This window comes from Apostichopus japonicus, chromosome 16 (assembly GCF_037975245.1).
Source record: "Apostichopus japonicus isolate 1M-3 chromosome 16, ASM3797524v1, whole genome shotgun sequence".
NCBI lineage: Eukaryota > Metazoa > Echinodermata > Holothuroidea > Aspidochirotida > Stichopodidae > Apostichopus > Apostichopus japonicus.
This window is the reverse complement of record NC_092576.1, coordinates 28,665,650-28,689,968: the sequence shown is the minus strand read 5'-3', so window position 1 is coordinate 28,689,968 and position 24,319 is coordinate 28,665,650. Positions and strand designations below refer to the sequence as shown.

The window sequence follows — 24,319 nt, the reverse complement described above, 5'->3', positions numbered from 1 at the left end:
GTATCAGATGTGTGACTGTCAACAAGGCTTGGTATAAATAATTAAACGTTAGGCTACTCTTTCAAAACTGGATGGTATTATATTTGGGAAATAATATCGCATTTATTTTCTTCCCCATCAACGTAAGGGAATATATATGTTAAGATCACTGAATCCATGGCTTCCATATTATGATAGTAGATTACTGTGGGAGACGTGAGTTTACCCTTCCATGTTAATCTAGTTTATGTGTTGTAGTTGGGCTAGGATAAGACCAAAGGATTGACCATTCAGCCTTATAATTATGTTACAAATTGATCACAACTCTGGGACTCATGTGCATTTGATTTCCTCTCTATAGAGAAGGGGAGGAGGCGGGGGAGGTTAAAAATGGCCTATCTAATAAAACAACCCCCAAAGAGATTCTAGTGGAGCATACAGATTTCAACAGTGATATTTTGGTAGCCTGCTTTCAATTAGTTGTTGTTGGTAAGACCGAATACCAGTTGATACCAACTGCAGCTGACCAGCAGTTTTACATTGTCTGTTACTTTCACCAAAATTTGCACCCAGGACTATAGTAGAACAGATATAAACTTGAAAGATATGCAGAAAGAAATGAGACGTCTGTTAGAAGTAAGCTATGAGAGAACAATGAATTGCCTGTATATGTGTATTGGCTTCAATGGTTTTATGACTGACCAATAGTCAAGAGGAATCATATATGGTTGTATACAAATATATGCAAATATCTCTTAACTGGATTTGAGAGATTGTCCAGTATACTCTACCTACTACATAGCTTGATCAGAATATCAGGAGGAACCATGTATGGTTCTATGCATCCAACTACAGTATCTCTTAACTTGATGTGAGGGGGTGTCCAGGGGTGGGGATGGTGGGGGTGATAGTCTGAAATTGAAACAGCGACTAAAAGAATGCTAACCTATGTTGTCTTACTTCAATTAAGAGTAAACAAAGGTCCATGTATAATTATCAGTTGCAAATGTCCAGACTGGCAAAAGCTAGCCATGCACTTGTCTGAGCTATTAAAACATGCAGCAGGATGTGCTAGTATGACAGTGATGCCCCTACCCGCAAAGGTAAAGATTTGCAGTGTCTGGACAGCTTGCAGTTAAATACAAAAGGTTTTTTGGGATATGAATACTTACCTTAAAAATGCTTTAGCTTATAATTAATAGAGTTAGTAAGATGTGTGTGGGAAGGGGAGGAAGGTACAATATTTTTCCACCATTTTTGAATATATATTTGAATATATATTTTTTATATATTATATTATATATTATATTTTTATATATTATATATTTTTGAATATATATTTTTGAATATATATTTGAATATATGAAGAAAATCTTCAGTTTCTCATATAAATTGAAAATATTCGCCCCTGTTGTCCCAGTTTGCTTGTTTGTTCGTAAAGCCTGTGGGTGGGGGATGGGTGGAGGGGGGTGGGGATGGGGAGTTAAGAGGGCTAATTAATTGACACAGATGCTGAGTAGCCCCTTTCAAATGCTGATATCGAGCACATCTTCATCTCTTGACAGGTTCGAGAAGGAAGACCCAAGGGAGCTTCCCGGGCGGGCGGACAGACGGTCCTTGATGCAGTACTCTCACTTTGATTGGTCAAAGGTGCCCAGAGTGGAGGAAAAGAGATTGCAGAAATACAATAGCCCAGAGGACAATGCACAAATAGTGACTGTGAGATTTAGATAGCAGTATGATAATAAAATAAAATCAACTAGTTTTTATGTATGTTGAAAAAAGAAGGGGCAAAATATGAACGATTATGTGTTCTCTTTTTCCGTGCTATGTTGTCCATGCTGTAGAGGCTGAATGTGTGTGATATAGTTGTACATTAATGTTATGGTAATGTATGTTATATTATAACATTTAAAGACAGCTGTTTTTAATAAATAGGATCTTTGTGTTTGGCTAGTGTCACATGATCATGGGAGGGTAGGAGAGAAGGATATTAACAGTGGCTTGAAACAAGTCATGATCATTTCCTGTTTTTTAGCTATGTAATGTCATGAAGTAATGTACCTGTTATTAACATTTAGAAAAATTCATTTTTTACAGAGGCTTCATTAATTGTGATGGCATATGTCATGTTATACAATTTAATTTATTCATTTATTTAAATATTCATTTATATATATATTCAGTATGTCATCCGTTTTTACAGGTATAACATTATGACTGAGATGAGTAAAATGATGGTACATGGGGCTGAAGGAACATCTTCCAAAAAAAAAAATTCCACTTTTTTCTTCCATTTGTCACTTTGAAAATTAACAAGGATTTGATCGAGCGCCTCAAGGTCTAATGTATTTGTATTATCCCGTTCATTTGGGACTTTTTCCCCATTATAAACTTACTGCAGATCTGTGATAGCTTTAGTTTCAGCAGTCCGTATCAATATATAGCTAAAGACAGTTAACGCTCTCGGAAAATTATGCAAGTGTCTCTGACAGCTGTTACCAGCTTATACATTTACAAACTACTGGTGAATTTTTACTATTAGCTGTGCTCTCAAATATCCATTCAGTATTATCTTGAGAAAAAATAAGATTATTGATAAGATTAACTGCCAGGAAGAAATCTTCCATACTCATTTCTCTTTGATGGAGAATGCCTGTGTTTTAGGTATAGGCATATCACTTCTATGGTAATATATCGTCTGTAACCACAATTTCGTACAAAATTAATCAGCAGCTGTGTAAATCCGGAATAAATATTAATATTTATGAATGAATACATCATTGGCTGATTATTCATGAATGTTTATTTGAATTAAGTTTGGATAGCTACACAGTTCATGCATAAACACATAATTAGCTATAGGTGATAAACACTATTGTTACGAAAAACATCAATATAAAAAATTTGCTTCTCTGTGAAGGGTATATATCCGTATGAAGTGTGCTCGTTTGTTCATGGAAATGCATTTTCTATAGGATATATCCTTTAATACAACTATGCCTAGCTGTGCTAATAAGGTGAGATGTTTAGTAGAAAAAAGGATCAGGAGGGACACTCAAGTCCCCATCAAGGACCCCATAGGAGAGAAGGAAAAATATGAAGACACAAACACTCAGACCCGATTACAATGCTTGTCCAAAGCATTCTTAAACCCCCACACTACTTGCAACTTTCTCAGGCAAACCGTTCCACTCATTCACAACCTTATTAGAAAGAAGGTTATGCTGAATATTAATCTTACTTTGCGACTTTTGGAGTTTAAGACAATGACTAATGATATGTTCATTAGAACCTTATATTATTCATGGAAAATGAAATATTTCTACCTTTTTGGACAGATTTAAATAAGTGCCACTTTATCATCACAGTAAGGCATAAATTAATGGATATATTCAATGGAATATGCATATTCATGAACCAAAAAACACAACACTTCCTCTTTATGTTTAGCGTTCACAAGGTATAACATTTCTGATAAATGTATATTTGTGAGCAAAGATGTGGATACTGTTATGTGTAAGTACTGTTAGGCTCATGAATAAACATATTTTCCTACATGGCCTTTTTATTAGTTAGCTTTGTCAGTAATGAGATTGAGGCTGTCTACACATCTGGACATAGAAAACCAAAAAATTGTATTATATTTTTGCCAAATTTTATATTTTGGAATAAGTTTGAATTTTTGGATACTTTTTACTTACATTTACTTTCACAAAAGATATCTTCCAGCGACATTAAGGAATCCATCCCAATTTAAACCTTCCAATGGGTATAAGCCATCCACGATTCCAACCACTAATTCTCTTCCCAAAATGTTTTATTGTTACATTACTTATCCATCAGCATGTAGAGTGTAGTTTAATACTTGTCTTATATCAAGGTGTGTGAGCAGAACAAAGTTAATATTTTTCCTTTTTTTTTCCATATTTTAAATCATTGTTTATGTTAAATAATTGTTTTTAAGAAGTGAGTTATGTTATGTTTCTAAGTCTTCCTAATTATTATGCTTCATAACCATATCTTCCTGCGGCAATATAAACCGTCCAATGGTATAGACCGTCTATGATCCTATCCATTCTCTATCTTCAAAGTGTTTCACTCCTACAATAATTATCCTTCAGCATGAGTGTAGGTTTAGGTTAATACCATTCTAATATCAAAGGTGTGTGTGAGCTTTCAACTTGCAGGGTAACAGTTAATAAACTTTATAAATTTTTTTATCATGTTTTAACATAGTAAGTAATGTTATGTTAAGTAAGTTATGTTTAGTTACTTAAGTTAAGTTACTTATGATAAGTTAAGTAAGGTTAGTTACTTATCGTTCTGCCTTTTTATTCAGCGTTACTTACCGAGTGCTACATTTATAGTGATGGTCAGTTTGAATACATTCAGCTATTTTGTATATATTGTCTTGCCTTTGACCTTTTGTTTTCCTCATTTGTAAACTGTCTTAAAGGGTGTGAAGAATTCGCGCAAAAAGAAACGTCTCATGACGGTAATCTGACCTAGTTTTGACTGAGGTGTAACAGAAGTGTTAGACACCACCATCGATCGCAGAAAATACATACACAGCTTGCTACCGTCGGTAATTAGACACTAGTGTACAGTCAATGCATACGGCTACGGTCAATTCCCACAACACAGTGTACATAGCAGCGTGGACATCTCAGGTCTAGATAAAAGATAACAAGGTATCACGTTTCATTACTGTCTGCATTGTGTAGTGACAAGAAGAAAACTTCACTTGCAGGCATCGGAAAGTTAACTGTTTTCCTCATTCAGAACTTGCTTTAAGGTTGCTTTTTGGCGTAGAGTTAATTTAGATATGTTGTAGTCTGTTATGAAACATAGCCATCAGTTCAACATGCAATTCTCTACCACTTTTTAAGTTTTGGGATATGACCCTTTCAACAACAGGGTCATCAATTGAAAGTGGCTGGACTGATGAGACTACCAAACAGACCATTGACCTTTAAGGATGTTTCATTGTTACCTGGCTTAAGAGATGCCATTTAGCTACAAAGGTAATTAATTTATGTCGTAGATTGTTCTAAAATACTTCAATCAGTACATGTAGTATATGCAGATGACTAAATATTATTTTCAAAAACATGTCAGAAAGGGAGGCTTGTACCCCATTCTCTGGATCCACCCCTCTCCATACAATGTCAGTTTGTCACACCTCTGGGGTACGGGCCTATATAGCACGGCTTTCAGAATTGCCAGAAATAGAGTTGGATCCTAATTCTTGTTGGTGGAGAATATTGTCTTTTCTGGGGGGGGGGGGGTGGGCAGGCAGGAACTCTGTGTTTCATATATCCTCGGAATTTTTGACACAGTAAGATTGGACTGGATCATCATTTTATAAGGAAACCAGGGGATACATCTCACCTTGGTTATTGTCATGGCAATGATGGTTAATACTGCATTCTATGTGAAGAGAGGGCCAATGAAAAATTGTCACATCTTGTGGGTGGGGTTGAGGAGTTTCCCGGCACCTTTGTGAGCCGGGGGGGGGGGAATTATTCTGATGGGTACCAACATAGGAACATAGGTTGGTGAAATAAAGTTTGCTTCCATCACGGACAGATGCACAAACTTAGCTACATGATCATTGTTGTAAGAGTGGAACTACCTTTCCATTAAACTAACCAATCAGCGACAGAGAGATGGACGGAACAAAATAAAGATGAGAAGATAAGAGAATGGAAATTTTATTTTCCTTCAAATTCAATTTATTACAAATTTTGCATGATTTATGAGTCTATTTACATTCATCTTCCCATTTTGTATCTTTTTTATGAGACAAAAGTACAAAGAAAGAAGAAAGCTGGAGCAAAACTATAGTACAAAACTATACACAGTAATAACAGATATTGACTCCGAGATTGACATTTAAATCTACGTAGGTATAGCAAATAGAAGGCACTATACTGGGAAGATCCACAGTCCCTGAAAGCATTATAACACAGACATTAAACATTTAATAATCCTAACAAGAAAAAAAAATACAAAAAAAAAAATATACAAAAAAAAAACCTGAAACCCATCTAAGGAATAAAACTTCCCTGAAAATTCAACTTCATGGCTCCCTCTCCCTATTTAAATGATAAAAGTTTGTCCAGCTACTGTACTCTGAATGTAAGTTTTAGCCATCAAATTAATATACAACTTGACATATACACTAGATTATCTAAACCATCATATGATATTATTCTACTTTTAATTGGGATATTATTTTGGGGGTGGGGGCAGGGGGTGTTTATCTGCTACAATGGTGATTAAATAATCTCAGAAATTTGATCTTTTACCTGAAATATTCACATAAGACAAATCTGACCTCTGACACAGGTAAATGTCAAGTTAACACAGTACCCAAACTTCTGGAGTAAATTAAAAAACTGAAATATTTGTAAAGGAAAAATAGATATCATTGAATATAAAAGTTGTACCTTATTTCTTTGTACATGATAATGAAAATAATAACTCATTTTTCAGTGATTGACAAAAAAAAAAAAAAAAAAAAATAAGGGTGGAGGAGATTTTCCAAAGAGCAGAAGACGATTTAATATTTTCTACGGCCATTGACCGCATGAATAGTGTTAAGCTGCTAACAAGACACTGCGGTAAATGGGGACCCAATGTTTATTCCTATTTGGGAGCGTAGCTTCGCAACCGCAGGATCTTAACCACTGCTGTTGGATAACAACAGCCTTGCAGCATTTATTGCAGCTTTGCTGGTGCAGTAGAAAAAAAACAAAAATCTTGACAAATTCACTCGACCGTATCACAGACTAAGCACTATGTTGCGTTTTGCCTGTAACATCAAAGCCTCTATTCTGGCAAAGAAATATCTCCACTACCTCTACAAACATATACTGTAAAATGTCCTGGTTCTGTGTGTAGAGGGGTTGGAAGAAGAAGGGGTGGGGGGGTGGAAAATTAGGGAGCGTGGAACCTGAGGGCATGCAAAAAATCTCTTGAAACATTCCCTCTGTGATGCAGTTGTATTTTCAAAGTATTTTGAGATGGGTTTTAAAAAAAAAGCTGAATGGAATTTTCATTATTCGCATTAATGTGACCTGTTCAAGCAACATCAGTATCCAAAAAAAACAAAACGAAAAACCATTATAAATAAATATAAAACACATCCTTAAAGGTGACATAACAAATGGTGAAATAAACCAATTTTTTTACTGAAAATAACACTATTTTTGTGAAATAAAACAAGATTTTTTGTAAAAAAGACAGAATCCATAATTTACTGATCTTAATTTTAAGCAAGGTTTTCAAATCTGTTTATAAATTGCAACATGATAAATTAAATTATTCAATCTCTTTGAGCTTACTTTTTTAAGTAGTTTACAAACTCGCCTGGTTTTTGACTTTTTTGCTGAATACAAATGACTTATTTATTTCATAACATTGGTTAAATTTGACATTAAAATAAAGAAAACAAGTCCTGTGATGTTCAACATCACTTCTCACCCACCCCCTCCCCCCCCCCACCTCGTCCATTAAACATACCAGATTTCCCACCTCCCTATCATACTTTCAAGGTTAGCAAAAGCTATCACTTCCAAATCGCATCTTTCCAACATAACTAATCCAATGTGACATGCCCACTGTACATTCTGATATATGGCGCTCTATATATTAACTGGAGCTGAAAAGTTCTGTTCTCTTCCAAACAAGTATCGAACAATTTGGTCCTTTTTATCGTCTGTCAATATCACTGGCTATAATAATATCGACAAATTATTTCACATAGCAAAAATATTTCAAAAGTACAAAATTTACAGACATTTTTTTTTCTTCCTTGAAATTCAGGGAGTACAATAATAAGTATAATATTTCCAATGTTTTTTGTAACAAAAGGATTAGAGGAATTTACATATAGACATATAGAGGTTAATCTCTTTCTGCTCATTAAAAGTTTGAACAGAGAAGATATCAAGACACAACACCACCACCTTTACAGAGGGGAAATTCCACAGCTTTCTAAAAGAACATTAAACTTGTTTTATACCCTCTAATAATTTTTTTATTATTTTGTTACATTTAGTTTGGCTGTCGTGGATTCATTAAAAGTCAGAAAATTTGATGAAGTTAAAAATGGTGATGCATGATTTTTGTGTAATGATTTCTATCAAGGTAAAACAATTTATTGGTTTTTATAGGATACAATACCAGCTGTATGAGCGATTATAAAAAACAATGTTGAATGACAGTTTGCAAGCTAAAATATGTGGAAGGTTTTTAAGGGTCTAAATGAAAAGTTTGAAAACATAAAAAAAATCATCGCAATATGTCAAATGTTGGTGGGGTTTCAATCCCAAAGTTACTCTCCTTTTGACAAGCGGTTATTTAACTGTACCAATTAGTTTAACAGCTGCAGTTACCCGACTAACGTGAGGAATATGATAAGATTTAATCATTGCTATATTCAATATTATAAAATGCAGCTTTGAAAAAGGAGAAAAAGACATTTCTCTGACCCCTTACATTACTTTCCTGGTTAGTTTTCTGTTGATAATTTTTTTTTCTATTTAAAGTGACAAAATGCAGCGTTTCCGTTGAGTGGACAGACCAATTGCAGAGTATGGTACTAAGTAGAAGAAAAGTTAATAAAGAGAGAGTTTATCTTTTTCTAATTATGATGACGAAAAAAACAAATGGAACAACAATGCTAGTACTGTAACAAATATACACCTGAACCATGGCAAGTATTAGCACCAGCACAAACACTGAAGTACTGAATATCATGTGCATAGTGGGGCATGGATGTAATTAATTATGCAACATTGTGGATTTAAATGATATTGGCTCTCACATTAGAAAAGACAAGAGAGGGAGAAAGAGAGAGAGTAGAAAATTAAATATGGACTATTTTATACCTTCATCGCACAGAGAAATGCTTTGCAAAAATTGACAAAATTTTTCGTATCAAATTGCAGAGATGAATAGCAGCTTTTGTACACAGGGAACCATAGAATTTTTTAAGAGACATTTCTGAGCCTTTAATACCCGCTACACCAACTCTGAACGATAAATTTATGACCGAGATCTGTTGTGAGCAAAAGACGAAATATGAAATTCCTGATTGATTAAATAGTCTTCCAGTAGGTCACTCATATAATAATAAGATACAATATTGAGCAATAAGAACAATAAACTATTGTTCAAACATCCCACATTGTTTGATTGTCCGTTGGGCATTTTGGAATCACCTGGGACATTTTTAAGCACCTGGTTTGGCAGTTCTTAGCAAAGTGGCTGGATTTTGAAACTTTCTAGGCCTGCAGCAGTACAGTATGTTTACAGTACCGTACAGAAATAAGGTTATAGCTTCGATATTTCTGAGGTGTTTGATCGTCTGTAGATTATTTTGATTGAGGGATAAAGTACCGGCGGGCATTTCTAACAAATGCCGTTTCTTAGTCACGAGGATTCATCTAATAATCCCAGTGACTGCGATTGTAAAACTTTATCAAGTAGTTGACCAGTCGTTAAAACGTCTGTGTAAAAACCAGTAACTATTGAAAAATGACACACAGAAATTGTGGAAATATCCACAAAATTTCTCACGTCCATAGAATCTCACAAGCAGCATTCATAGACTGATGGACAGGTGTGAATAATATACAAGTAATGTCATCACGTTTCACATCAATGATGACTACCATAAAATTTTGACCATTTTGTGACAAAAATGGCCCAGATTAATGATGAAAGCGGTAAAAAGCAAATCCTAAATCCACATCATTGATGTTCATCTTTAGAAGATGTTTCTGCTGGCAGTGTACGGATCGACCTACGATAAGTTGTCTGTTGAGATGTTTAATGTATAAAGTACTTTCTCAAGCTCAAATGAAGTACAATCTTGTCTGTTTTTATCTATGACTGGTTAAGAGGCTATGATGCAAACTGGTGCGACCAGCAGCTATATACCAACAATTAATCCCTTTAATATATATATATATATATATACTGTGTACAGTAACTAAGTACTGTTACTATTGTATACAGTATTCTGCATAGTTATTGAACACAGTACTGGTACTATTTTATACAGTATACTGCATACAGTAATTGTACACAGTAACTTATTAAGTACTGTTACTATTGTTTACAGTAACTGTACACAGTAACTTATTACTGTATACAGTAACAGTGCAGTCAAACAGTACCAGCAACTGTTTTGAAACAAGCAAAACAAGCGAAGACCACTACAGTTCATATTCTCAGACCAGAAATTGGCAACTGCCGCACAAGCATCAACACCGACAAATTTACTGTGATGACATTGTTAAACTCGATCCTTTGTGCTGTTGCTGTATACTCCTTTGACACTTTAAAGGAGGTATCCCTTTTATCTAGCATACTACTATTCTTTTGTCTAAATGAGGTTATAGAAGAATTGCACAAGACAGTTTATGGTTAATAGCTGCAAGACTTTATGTGCTAACATACTGTATGAAGGTATTCCTAGTCAAAGCTTGCTGAGGGAGGAAAAGATTAATCCAAAGCAACATGGTGAATCCCTCGCACCCTCCCATCCTCTCCACGCCCCCTCCCATCCTCTCCACGCCCCCCTCCCACATATTGAAGGATCTCAACTGGCTCCTGAACTTACGTACTGGAATGTCGGTAATTATTATCACCAGCTACCACCTCATTTTCCACAGATATTGCTTTTGGTAATTAAAAAAAGAAAAAAAATTTACTTCCGTTTTCGCTTTTCCATAGGAAAAAACCATACACTCTTTGTCGAAAGGACCCAAAACGGCCGGTGGATATTTTTGTGTATGAGTGGTATTAGATCTGTCATCATATGAAGAGCTGCTTGGATTGTTCAAGGCCATAATGTGCATTGGCTAGAGTGGTGATTGGACTCGTGTCCAGCCCCAGTAACCTGCTGTTCACAGTCTGTGAGCTGTCCTTGAGCGGCGAGGTATCCAGCATGCTGGATGTGTAGTTGGTGATCTGACTGGCGCTGGTACAGAGGGGGTCGAAGGGTAATATCTCCACCATGTCATAGGTCAGATTGTCAGCTGAGTGGTCCTGCATGAAACGGAAAGAGGTGAAAAAGAAAGGTCAATGAAGAGGCCTACTGTAGGTGTTTACAAATTCTGTGTACGTACGTAATGTAACTTCTGGGCCGATTTGTAATTGATCGATTATCTGGACTTTGAAACGAAGAGAAAGAATCCGTACACAAACATTAGTAAGTCTCTGCAGTTGTGTAGGGAAGTATTATGTCTTCTTTTACTTGGACTATGACCAGGCTATATATAATAAACCTTGACGCCTGCCTCTAAGAGCAAAAGAACAAAAAATCAAAGGTTGCCACAAGGTGCATACAACAGAAAGTTCTTGCTAAGTTGGAGGAGAAACTCAAGATTCCATAGACTGATTTAGATTCACATACATAGAAAAGACACAACCTGGACAACGCCAATAAGAAAACAATAAAGTATTGTTCAAACATTCCACAATGTTTCACTGTCTCTTGGCATTTTTGGAATCACCTGGACATTTTCAAGCACCCGGTTGGCAGTTCTTAGCAAAGTGGCTAGTGCATACAACAGGAAGTTCTTGCTAAGTTGGAGGGGCGAGTCAAGATTCCATAGACTGATTAAGATTCACATTGACATTCACAGAGACACGACCTGGACTATGCCAATTGAGCTCAACACTTAACATCTTATTAAAATGTAACAAAAGCTGAACTGTTAGTTTGCTTTTTCTTCCTTTAAATTGTCTTGAGACTTTACAGTATGCGGTCTTAAACTTAATCTTCGGCTCACAATACTAAAACAGGCTGTAACTTTTAACTACTTAGTTCTGTTATTTTGCACTGTACCTGTAAACCCAGATCCCCATCCAGGGGTAACAGGTGGGGATCTAAGAGATTTAACTCTTGGTGGAACAGATCGGTACCCAGCGACGAACCCAGATCGACTTTCCTCAACGACACGGGCACCGGCGTCTGCCTTGCCGTCATGGTGACGGCCGGTGGTTTCACCTTGATGGAGTTGTTGCTGCTGGTCACCATGGTGGCCGGAGTGTGATGGACCCGCTTATGTGTGGAGCTGCTTTGTCTTTGGTTCGTCTTGGCAGAGTTCTTCAAGTTCTTTGGATGGGTGAGCCGTGAGAGAGCCTCTATCTTGTGAAAATCCTCTGATGGCGGAGAGAAAAGGAAAAGAAGGAAATGAGAGAAACGTTTGCAGTACGGAACAGTAGTAGAACTACTTCGGTTGGGAGGCTTGGTAATTGACATAATTCGGCACTTTTTTACCCAAAGTTGGTGGCCTTCCTGCAAATCAACATATGTGTTCAGATGTTTTCAAGTGAGGAGAGTCTTCAAGAGGAAGAGGCCTCAAGACCCCCGCTGCATCTACTGTAACTGTACAGGTGTTTGAGATGATTTCTAATATCTATTACAGACTTTTGCACAGTGCATCATGTTAACTTCACTTTCCAGACCCCTCCCCCCCCCACCCTCCCACAAGCTCCATAGAACAATGTTTTATTTCCCTGAAGTATCTATAAAATTTAAATTACATTGCCAATTTGTACCTCCTTATGGAAAGAGGGCGAACCACAGCCATCCGTGATTTGACACGGAATGACCCGAATAAATACAAAAAACCTACCTCATGCTGAATCGCAGGCCGCATGAAATAGCAACTTTAGAGCTGCACAACTTACAAATTATATTAGAAAGCATAAACCATTATTTTGTATTGTTTGGACTATACATTATCACCTCTGAAAGAATCAAGTATCCTGTCAAAGCCATAGGTGCAATTTATCACTAAAAATGGCACATTTTATGGCAAAAAATACCAAAATTGAATATTTTGGCACTTTTAAAGTGACCTAACTCCACAAGACAATACTTTTATAGCCTATATAGTTAATTTTCCCAATTTATGGGATATAATCTATGGACTTTTGGAATAGGAAGGTAGTAGTATGTTGAATTGCTGAGAAACCAGACCTTAAAAAACAAGCAAATGCCAAAATGCCACAGTGGCAACAATTTTTTTTTCAAAGAGTGATAATTCGGCCAAGTTTTTTGGAGCATTGCAACTGAAATTTTCAGAATACAGTATGCTTATTTAAGTTTCAATCTGGTATGTGATAGGACGGGTAGGGAGGTGGGGAGGGGGGAAGTGGGGGGTTCTGTACGTGTACTATATATGTGTCCTTTAAAAGCCACTTAAGTGCCTACCTGGTTTGGCCATGCTCATCTTGATACCATTAGGATCCCTCTTGGTTGACTTGTGGACCTCCTCCTCCATCTTGGCAGCTTTCTCCGGGTTCATCGCCCACAGGCAACCCTTCTTCCCTGTCTTGGCGTTAGAGACTGGAGTTTCTACCTTGGCGAAGCACTTATTCAAGGAGAGGTTGTGCCTGACAGAATTCTGGAAAGAGAGAAGAGGAAGATGGTAATTGTTACATTATTATAAGCCGGTCTCTTGTTAACAACAGAGGAGGGTAAATCTGAAGAAACATGTTGTCTTTAAATCATTACATGGTCAAGTACAGTGTCTACAGTAAAGAGACCACACTAGCTCATATATGAGTAATTCATCAGTGATTTATTTCTCATAAAGTTAAGAACCCGTAATATGGATCAACTGTGGGGTTAAAAACTGAAAGAGGTATCTTCAGGACTAATTCTTCTTCTCCTAGTTTTTCCGACAACCATATTTCAGGGATGAGACTGAGCCAGGGAAAAAAATTCTGAAATTTATTGATCGCCGTCCTGGGGGAGGGGTTTAAGGGGAGGGGGTGTCCCCCTCCCCTTTAGAATTTTTTTGTCAGGTAAGGAGGGCTTAAATGCAAAATGGTGGACTCTAGATGGAATCTATCACATCACGTAACTCGCCAAAAAATTGTGGAATTTCTGCTTGTATAATTTATCCATTAGCTTTTTTGAAACAAAAAAAGGCTTTTTTGCTTGCTTTGTGCTACTTGATTCCACCACTGGTCAAATTCGGTGTTCCTTCCCTTCACAGTCCAGCATTTTTCGGCAAAAAAAAAAAAAATAATAATAATAATAATAAAAAATAATAAAAAACGCGAATTACGAGAAAAAACGCGAAAATGAAAAAAAAAAAAAATCTGAAATCCGCGTTTCCGCGGAAGAGTCTCATGCCTGATATTTGCTGACATTCTGAGAACCAAAGAGCAAGACCTGCTTGTCCTAGGCACAACCAGAAAAATCCTTGAAAAATTCACCCTGATTTTATGAGTAAAAAAAAAATCCCTATCTCTTGATGCACATTCCTAACATTGACTTGATCACAGATGAGCATTTTACTGTATACAGGGTATTTCGTTTAAAGTAGGCCAACATTATTGTAATACCTACAGTACATCTATACAGACATCAAAACTAGCATAAAAGACTTTCCCATCAAAATTAAAAGTGAATAATGTGTAGCTTCACTGCCACAGAAAAATGGAAAGTACTTAGTCAAAGTGGATTTCAACTCTAAGGTCATCGCTGCACCTGCACTACAGATGTTGAGGCAGGGAAACAGTAACTAATGATTTCCTTAAAGTCAAATCAGGACGCTGTCCAATAACTGACAGTACTGTATGTAAATTACATGTTAAACCAAGCTTGTGCCCTCTTTTTCTTTCCCCAGGGCTATCCTTTTCAACTGGGTTTCCCACTGTAATTTGGTTACCCTAAGCTTTTTTCTTACAGTACATATTTACAGTAGGTCATTTGTTTATTTGCTTGAAAAGAGGGCAAATTAGGTGGAAACTGGAGAGGACAACTAATATAGCACATACAGTATATATGGTAACATGTTTGTTATAACAGCCCATGGGTAGTACAAGTATTACACATTTATTCAATAATAGTAATAATTTACTATATTTGGAAAAAAACAAGACAAAATAAAGTTAAAAAAGAAAGAAAAAGACCCATGCACATAGTCCAGGGAATTATTTAGTGTTCAAATTTAGCAAAGCAGTTTTGAAAGTTTCTGAAAATTTGCCTCAGAGTTTTAAAGGTCTACTTTCCCTGTGTACAATACTGCTACAGTTTACATACATTACATCTTTGCATTTGTACAATTAGCAACTTACAGATATTGTACAGCATTATGGGACCCGATGCCCTATAGTCCACAATCTCTCGCTCTCTCTCTCTTAGGGTTACTGTGCTACTGTACGTTACATACTGGCCACTCTCAACTTTTGGATTCAAATGATCTGCGGGTACTTTAGCTATTTAGTCTTACAATTAAATTTTGGTAAAGAAAACAAAACTTAAAAGAAATTCCTTTCACAATTACTATCTGTATAAGTACTACATGTGTGTGCAGACCAAAAGCTAAAAAAAGAATTAACTAAACATGCATTCTTAAGTAGCTGCAACCATCTACATTACAGCATCATGTTTATTTTACTGTGTAAAGCCCTATAACAACTAATGCTGGTATAACCTGTACGTATAGGCCTACACAATATCATAGCCAACAACTCCACTTGTTAAAAGAGGCTTCCAAAAAGACCTTCAAAAGGTATGTACAGTATGTGTATCATGTATAGACACAGTGTACATTACATAGCTACATGTACTGCAGTACATACACTTGTACCATGAACACTCAATTACTGTAATAACCCCTGGATGACCCTACCTAACTAACTCCACAGTGTGTAAATAATACCAACTATAGTAAATGCATAATGCATGACAGACTTGGAAGTTGTACTAATGACAAACAACACCTGTATACAAATGAAGTGCTGTTTGAAAGAGGCCAAGGTATAGTTGGACGCTTACACTATTGGCAGGGGGATGTATTTGTTTTAAGCATCAATAGCCAATAACCTGTTGTCTTTTTAAATCAGCACAATGGACTCACATTAAACTGGATAATCAAAACACAATTGAATTTTGCTTAAAGCATGTCCATAATGATATATTTGACCTTATTAAGGGGATTTAAAAGTCACATATTTAGGAGTAAGCAGTCTTTAAAATGTTATTCCTCCTGTTGCCAAAGTACAAGATGACTGATAGTGGAGAATGAGTCATTGTTACAACAGAACAGGAATGTCTACACAGAGAGAAATAAGTCAACAATAGCCCCCCACACACACTCACTCATGCACAGTCTAAAAAGGGCTACAAGTATTGTTATCTCAAGTGTGACAAAAGTCTAACAATGTCCAGGGTAGCAGGAAATAAGCTGTTTTCAATTCATGAATGGGGTCAATGGCAATTGAAGATTTGTATGGGAGGAAGAAAAAAAGAAAGAAGGGTGTGGCTTAACTGACTAAGGCCTTGCTCATTAGGGTGGGAGGGAAAGATGAAAATTGACAAACTTGTATTGATGAAGGATTCGGATATGAGAGGCATCGATCAGTTTTAGGGTGTAAACTAAGGGTGGAGGATCATGGTCTTAGTCAATGGGGTGTGGTCATGAGTAATTCTCTATATCCAGTTACTGTGCACAGGTTTGATTATCAAGTCAATCATCAAATGACAAATGGCAACAAAAGGCTGGCTACCTCAATGGAGATTTTAAACTCATTTCAGATTGTAAACAAATCAAAAACTCATTCAGGCTAAATAGGTAGTACACACTAATAATTCTCTGTAATCCAAATTCATTGACATTAGAAGTTACAAGATTTCTTACAGGTACTAAATCAGATTGGGATGTGTAGGTTTGTTGAATGCAAATAACAGCTTTGGGGGGTGGATTAGTGATCTTTATCTGACCAACTTGGGATTATTGAGTCACAATGCAATTTTGACAGTTGGGGCAAACAACTGGTCATCTGTCTGTAGGACATCCTACACAGCTGATTTCGGTTGTCCGAGAGGAAAATTGGTCGTCTCAGACCTACCATTAAAAATTTGCCCCGATTTAGATAGAGCGGGCAAACTCTCAGATAATTTTGTGAAGGAGAACGAGAAGTCGTGAACATTGTCACTCTCTAAGGAAATACAACCTTTGGTGAATAACAAAGCATTACAAATTAAATTTGTTATCATTAATTATATAAGTGAAATGATTTCAATATGCTACAAGTAGAAATTTTTTGGCTGTAACCTGCACATTTCTATGAAAGATTAAGCCAATTACTGTATATCAAGAAATAAACCAAACAAGGAAAGCGGTAGGGGTCAGTTAAAATTAAGTAGTAGTACTACAAAACAATGATTCCAAATGACAAAAAATCAATTGGTTCAAGTCAAAACCCCCACAAATTAATTTCTACTTGAAAAATTAATGCTAGTCTGAGATATTATATAGTATTTCAAGATTGGTTCAAACTTGTGTATTAATTACTTCTGCTATGATTTATGACCACTTACTGTACCCACTTTTAGTATGTACACAAATATTTTAAGTGTACATACAAGATAGCGTTTCGTATAAGCAGTTTCCTCATAAAACGCTGAAGAGAGTATGCTTTAGCAAGTTCAGTGTCCAAAACCTACTGATTGCTTTGAGTAGCAACTTTCTCCATACCATATTCGAATCTGTTGATTGCTACTACAGGTATGCGATGCCTGATACATTATAACCTGGTATCACAAATTCAACAATTGAAGTCATTTAAACTTCAGAACACTTTGAATGATCCAGTGCCAGAAGTCAACATATAATGTACATGTATATATGTGTTTGTCTCTACTGTATATGCTTGGTGAGGACACATCCGACACACTGTAGCCTACTGTACCATACACTGTAGGCGGAATTATACAACCGCTTGTGATACCCAAAAGTTTCCTCTAGGTCAAAGTGTGTACGACAGTACATATCACACAATGACACACATGTACAGTATGCATATCCAATATCCATAATTTATCCACTGTTGTTGCTTCACAAAATGCTGTGAAGAAGTGGGCAAATTGCTTCATATTTATGCAAAGTGGGCAAATTGCGTCATATGCAAAGTGGTCAAATTGCTTCATATGCAAAGTGGCAAATTGCTTCATATATTAGGGATGCACCGGATCCAAATTTTTGGATCCGGCCGGAACCGGAATTTGCCGGATAGTACATGAAATCCAGCCGGATTTTATCCGGATTTTTTCATTACACAAAAGAAAATAATTAATAAGAAGTATAAGTATGAAACAAGGAGCAAATCTTAGGTTAGGTATATGCATATTATAAAGAAGGTGAAATTAAGACCCATTTGTGAGATTAAATATGACTTGAAGTGGTGTAATCTACATTCTTTAATAAAATAACTACAATATAATTGTTGACAAGCTTGATACAGTTTGTAAATTTGTTTGCTGGAAAAATACTGCATACTACAGTACATGTACTTATGAAGTTTGTTTTAAAACGGGAAGCTACATTTCACAAATCTCATACTTTATACTGAATAAAAAGATTATTTAATTGGATCTTTAGAAACAGTAGGTCAGACCATTGAGAAAATTAAATTAAACATGTTAAACCTAATTTTTCCTTACTTTGAATGTTTTTATTAATATTTGGAAATAGTTTACATTGATTTAAGTTAATACCAACACCTTTTAAAGGAATAATTCAGGCCAGATTTTGAAAAAGATCCGGCCAGATTTTGAAAAAGATCCGGCCGGATTTTGAAAAATATCCGGCCGGAACCGGAACTGGATAATTGCTCACTATCCGGCCAGACCGGATATCAGGTGCATCCCTATCATATATGCAAAGTGGGCAAATTTGCCATACAAATGCAAAAAATTTTACACAGCAGTTTGGTTTTGGGAACACAGGAACCAGCTTGTCTTATACGGGACAAAGCCGAGGGCCTTCAAAACTGCTTTAGAAGTAAAGATTTGAATGCTCACAACGTATATTCCCTGATTACTGTATAAGGAAATGCTAACTCAAGCAGCCCACAGACTTGACTTGAACACTGAACAGTAAACAGAGCTACAGTAGTAGGCATCCAAACTGTACTGTGTATACATCATGTAATACCAGACCAGCATCTTTTCTATACTTTCAAAGTGTTCCTGGGTGAAGTTCTCAAATTGCCAGATAATAATATAATACTCCTGAGCAGAGTCTCAAGGGACAGTTATATCCGCCATTCCTTCTTGGAAATTTCCAAATTTGGGGAAACCCCATGAGATGGTTGACAAAAAAACACTTTTTCTTGGCATAGACATCAGATGTTAAAATGATATCAAATTCACTCTTGACAGAAGCAGTCACAGAAAGGTTACAGTGGAAATCTACTCATGATATTGTAGTCCACTAAACTGTTACAGCTGAGCTGTTGCAGTTTTTATACTGGTTAAGAAAACAAAAAGGACAGTTTCTGTTACACTAGTAACAACTTAAATTGACTTTCTACCCTCATTTTGTATTCTCCACCCCCAACCCACCCACCCTCCCTCGGTTTTAGTCGGCTGTTCCTGACTGATAGCTCATCCGTACTTATAAACAACAGTTTTGCAAGATGCTGTTGTAATTTCAAGTGTGCTGTCAAAGAGAGTCGAAGAATGGAAAGTTGGAAACCCATTGGCAGTTTCAGGGAATAACATTTTTGTGTTGAAATTTTGAGAATATATTACTCATAAGTTTTGAAGTCACTGATTTCTGCTCTGATGTAAACAAACACTGTCAAATTCTAGATGTACAAAACTGTCAGTTTTAGGGGGAAAAAATGTTTTGTGTTGGATATTTTGTGAATATACAGCTGTAGTTTATCAAAAAGAGAAGGCTTTAAATAAAGTTGGTGTTCATCCACGATCTAAAACGGATAGGATCTCAAATACACTACTGTAAGGCTTCCTGATCCTCGCGTCTCTAAACTAGAACTGAACTAGTTTTGAAGTCTCCAAATTATGTATGTCATGTATGTAAACAAAAACATGTCAAATCCTATGTACAAGAGTGTGGCAGATTTCAGGGAAAAACAATTTTGTGTTAAAATTTTGTGAATATTTTTCATTTAGTTTTGAAAGTCTGCGAATTGTGTCTCTTACGTAAAAAACTGTGGAATTCTATGTACAAAATTGCTATTTACAGTACATAATCTGCATTTGAATAGCAATTTGCCCATTTTGCGTAGCATTCTGACATGTGATACTGGATGAATTATTCTCTGAATTTTGATTTGAGAAAGGAGATCGGGTGGGAGAGAGGTCTGAGTTTGGGCGAAAAATGTGTGAAAAGGGGTCCTCATTTTCCAGACTACTCAAGAGTATGGGTACAAATCCATGGATAATAGGAAGCCATCCTGGAAAAAATTGCTACTTCTGACAATGTCTCTCACATAAACTTGTGAACATGATTGCCACACAATTATGAATACCATGCCAGAAAATGTACAGTATATTCTAACACCCTTCTCCTCGAAAAAATGCAACCTGTTTTAGTATTTCTCACTTTTCGCTGTTGAAAGTCTGGCTTCTTAGTATATATACAAGTACATAACTCAATTTTGGGTTATGCATGCAACAGTTCTAGTCCTTCACTCCTTTAAATAGAAGACCCAACCAACTACATTCCTCACACAGGCCTGCAGGCTCACAGTATATTTTTTTAAATTGGCCTAATATGAGAAGCAACCGGTTGTTGAAATATTTAATCATGTTAACTTACCTTCCAGCCATCTTTAGCAGTCTTGAAGTATGGAAAATTCTCACTGAAAATATAAAGTGAAAAGTGGAACTCAGTGAAAGTGTAATAAATATTATTGTTTCCATTAATCATGGACAAAAAACATGACATTCTCTGTACAGTTTCTATATCATTATCACCCATTTTACATAGCATTTTTGCTTATGCTGTATCGGATGATTTATTCTGTGGTTTTTCTCTCAAAGTCAGCATGTTCAATTTGTCACTGATGAAACGTAACGCAAATTCCTTGCCGCATGTATCTGTCTTGCACCGAATGGAGTATATTAAAAGTTATATGTTAAAGAATTAAAAATGAATATCTAATTTAAACATTTCGTTAGTATACAATGTAACCTAAAAAGTCTACTCTGAAATTTCCAAAAATTTTACTTGTCAATGCATTGTTTGAAATGACAGCGGAGCAGTCCGGCTAATGACCTAACTTAGAGGTTACTTGTGTACATATTTTGAAAAAGGTTAGGCAAGGACTAGCAATATCATACTACTACTAGACTAGTATAGGATTATGCTAACATTACGTATCATCAACAACTAAAATAGCTGCTCTTCAAAGCATGGCAATATAAATCTTCTGCTGCAATTTTTTGCTTTATCAACACGACAAATTTGTTCCTATGCATTTAAAATCGTTATGTAAATTTTGGCTAGTCAGGGCCTAACTATTAAAGCTTTTGGTAATATTTACTAATATACTTACCACATAAAATGATAAATTTCACTAACAGGCAAGCAACCAGCTTTACTATTTTTTAAAGCCATGGTAATTAGACAACTATAAGAATAACAAGGCTTGGAATAAATTTTCTCCTTCAAACCAGGTTCCATTTTAATGTTCTTTGAGATATTTGCATTTTTCTTAATTTGCGTTTTGGACGTAGGGTACGGCTGGTGCTTGGCTGATTTAATTACTGAATTTGAGTTATGGACGCCTATCCGATGGACACCGTTCTTCCTTGAAGAAGATATCGTCTGCCCTTGGCCGTTCTGCAGTTGGTAATGTGTAAACTCCCTGCCAGTAGGTTGATGTCCATTGCTAATATGGTTATATTGTTGCAGTCCGTAGTTATCGGTTTGGTCGTACCCTAGGTTAACTTTATTCTGTGACATATTTAATCCTTGTTGCAAAAGGGCTTGTTGTTCCAACTGGTCCCTAGCACTGTTCACAAATAAATTCACCTGTTGTGCACGAATGTGTGTACCACCCAATGTAAGATTTGCATGCGATGATGGTAAACCCGTCTGAGGGTCAACAAAAATATTGTTACTTGAATCAATTCCATATTTATCGGGTGAAAAATCTAAAATATTATTAGCCGAAGTCACAACTGCACCATTTAATGTACCGTCATTTAGGACGTGTGAATTAAAACTTTGGTCCCAAGACTGAAGTTCTGTCATTTCTAAGCCCATGTCAGCTGTCGAGGGTAGACCTGTTCCTAAATCCATGTTTGTTACCGTTTCCTGCGCGAACGGTGTAGTTTCCGTACTCAACAATTCGTCAATTTCTGATTTAACTTCCGATTCAAAAACGTCCCTCACAGAAAAATCAGATACTTGTCCAGAATCGAAGTACTCCATGCTAAAAACCACAGCTCCCGTCTTCAAGACTCTGAAAGAAACAGACGTTTAACTGAACTGCTTAGAGGAAGTGAATTGGCCTACTGGTATCAAGTACCTCGATATCAGGCCTACACTGTACCGTCTATGCAGCTATGTACTGAAACAAAATGGTCGCCGTCGCACAATGAAATCCTTGACAAAGCTCTGAATCGCAAACTTGTTCCGACAAAGAGCTCATTAATGTTACCGTTCGCTCGTCTTGCTAAAGCTGAGAATTTTACCGTTGAAGACTTCTGTCGATGCCAAAAATTCAGGGGTGATGATTTCTTGTACCCCGGGGATGTTCGAAAACATGCAAAAGTACGTAATTTCAAACGAAAACAAGGTTATATCATGTGGTTTAAATGGCCAGAACGTAGTAGTCGTAGTAAATTCCGTTGACTGAACGTTGAACAAAGACAGTATAAAAAGAATTGATCTGATTGGACAATCAAATTTGAATAGTCAATAGCTATCATTGGGTGATCCTGATTGGTCGATCTGTAACAGTTGTCAAAGCAAGTGTGACAGGGGTCGTGTAAAGGTTGATGTAAACAATAATGGTACAGTCTGGACTGCCCCCTACATTCTAAAAATAATGTTTTTAGATCACCTTGCTCATATTTTAAAGGAAAGATATGTTACGGGTGGTAAAACTATGATATAGGTACTGAAGTGAAAATAAATCGAAGGATTGCTAGCGTTTTAATTATGGTTTCGTCAAAATAATATTCTATTAGTTTTGACAATACCCGCTAATTAGCATGTTGAGGACTTTATTTTTAGCCCCTAGATTTAGCTAGCTTTGCTGGATTGGGCGAAGAATTCCCGCTAAAATCCTTTCACGCCTACTTCTCGGAGGACCTTCCTACTCAGTCATTCAAAATTCATGAGAAATTTTTGGCAAGACGTTTTGTAAACACAATCATATGATTTTACTACGTTTTGTTACACGTTTGGACACAAGAACACAGAGAAAATTGATTCCACTGGCTTTAGGGACAATCTGAACGTGATATCTGATTCCACGGGTTAACGTTTTGTTAATGCCTGGGTCTTAAACTTCCCGTTAGATTCGTCGCAAAAATTAACAATTTGTGAACGAGATTCACCCGGTAAGCTGCGGTCATCATTTTGTGAATACTAAGGTTGGTTTATAGGATGGTGATAAACAAAAACTTCACTTTCCACAATATGGCATTGTGAAAATAATGCTTCCACTGTCCACGCACGAGTCCTGGGATAGGCACAGTCCAATCAGTGCGCCCATATAAATTAACAACACGGGGCTCGTTGGGAAATGTCAGGGAAGGAGTGGGGGAGGGGGAGGGGGGCTGGGTGTTGAGTGGAACTCACCCAAACAAACAGCAACGAAATAAATTCAAGGGATTTGCCGTCGTGTAAACATTGCAAATTGTTGGGAAAAAAATTAGGTTCACCAACCAACATATGTTGAACAATATTAAAGCATTTTGGTTCCTGCATATAAAATTAATTGTGATGTGAGAGTTTGCTCTTGTTCGGTTTGTGGTTTGCTTTGTTTGTTTCTGTTTTGATTCTGTGTTCCTGCGTTTATTTGGATGGTTTCGGAATTACCCATGCATGATTTGTACCGTATTACCATTTCAATGGAGAAGAGGCAAAACTTCGACGAAGGAAGGTGAAGTGGTTGGAGGGGCGGTGGGGGGGGGGGTGTCAGGGGGATGTTGGTTCCAGACAAGTGTGAGCGAATCAAGGGACATACTATAAACGTCTCGACCAGATATGCAATGAATGTGAATCTGCACGGTTTGCTGTGGTGAACTGTATGGTCGGCCGTATACAACCCTTGATGATGGTACCACACCGTAACTGACAGGGTTAGGCTGCTGTAGCCTGGGTTGGACTTCATTGTGTCGCGTTGGCGAGTTTTGGCACAATGGGGAAATGTTGCTTGTAAAACGCCATGGGCGGGTATTTCTGATCGCGAGGAACGCTATTATCGGTAGAGTACCGCCAATGGACCAGTGGAGATCAACTCAATTGATAGTGGGATACTTTGGTGGGAGTGTGGGAGGGGAGAGCCATACCCCTGGGATGTATCA

General features: G+C 36.8%; 2 protein-coding genes across 2 annotated transcripts in view; one reads left to right on the top strand and one right to left on the bottom strand.

Annotated features, from left to right (window-relative positions):
* The window catches only part of LOC139982369 (leucine-rich repeat-containing protein 72-like), a 30,234-nt gene extending 20,548 nt beyond the window's left edge, over window positions 1-9,686 (top strand). The window contains exon 7 of the mRNA XM_071995121.1: window positions 1,545-9,686. Coding sequence (XP_071851222.1) covers window positions 1,545-1,713 — 169 coding nt within the window. The 3' untranslated portion in view covers window positions 1,714-9,686. The remainder of the gene's footprint in view (window positions 1-1,544) is intronic.
* On the bottom strand, window positions 5,697-22,651 carry LOC139982368 (uncharacterized). Its single transcript, XM_071995120.1, has 5 exons — window positions 21,334-22,651; window positions 20,595-20,637; window positions 13,223-13,415; window positions 11,849-12,165; window positions 5,697-11,046 (listed from the first exon to the last, which is right to left on the bottom strand). Exons 1-5 carry the CDS (start codon window positions 22,212-22,214, stop codon window positions 10,813-10,815), a joined length of 1,668 nt encoding a protein of 555 aa, XP_071851221.1. The 5' UTR covers window positions 22,215-22,651; the 3' UTR covers window positions 5,697-10,812.
* Window positions 22,652-24,319: the final 1,668 nt, after the last annotated feature.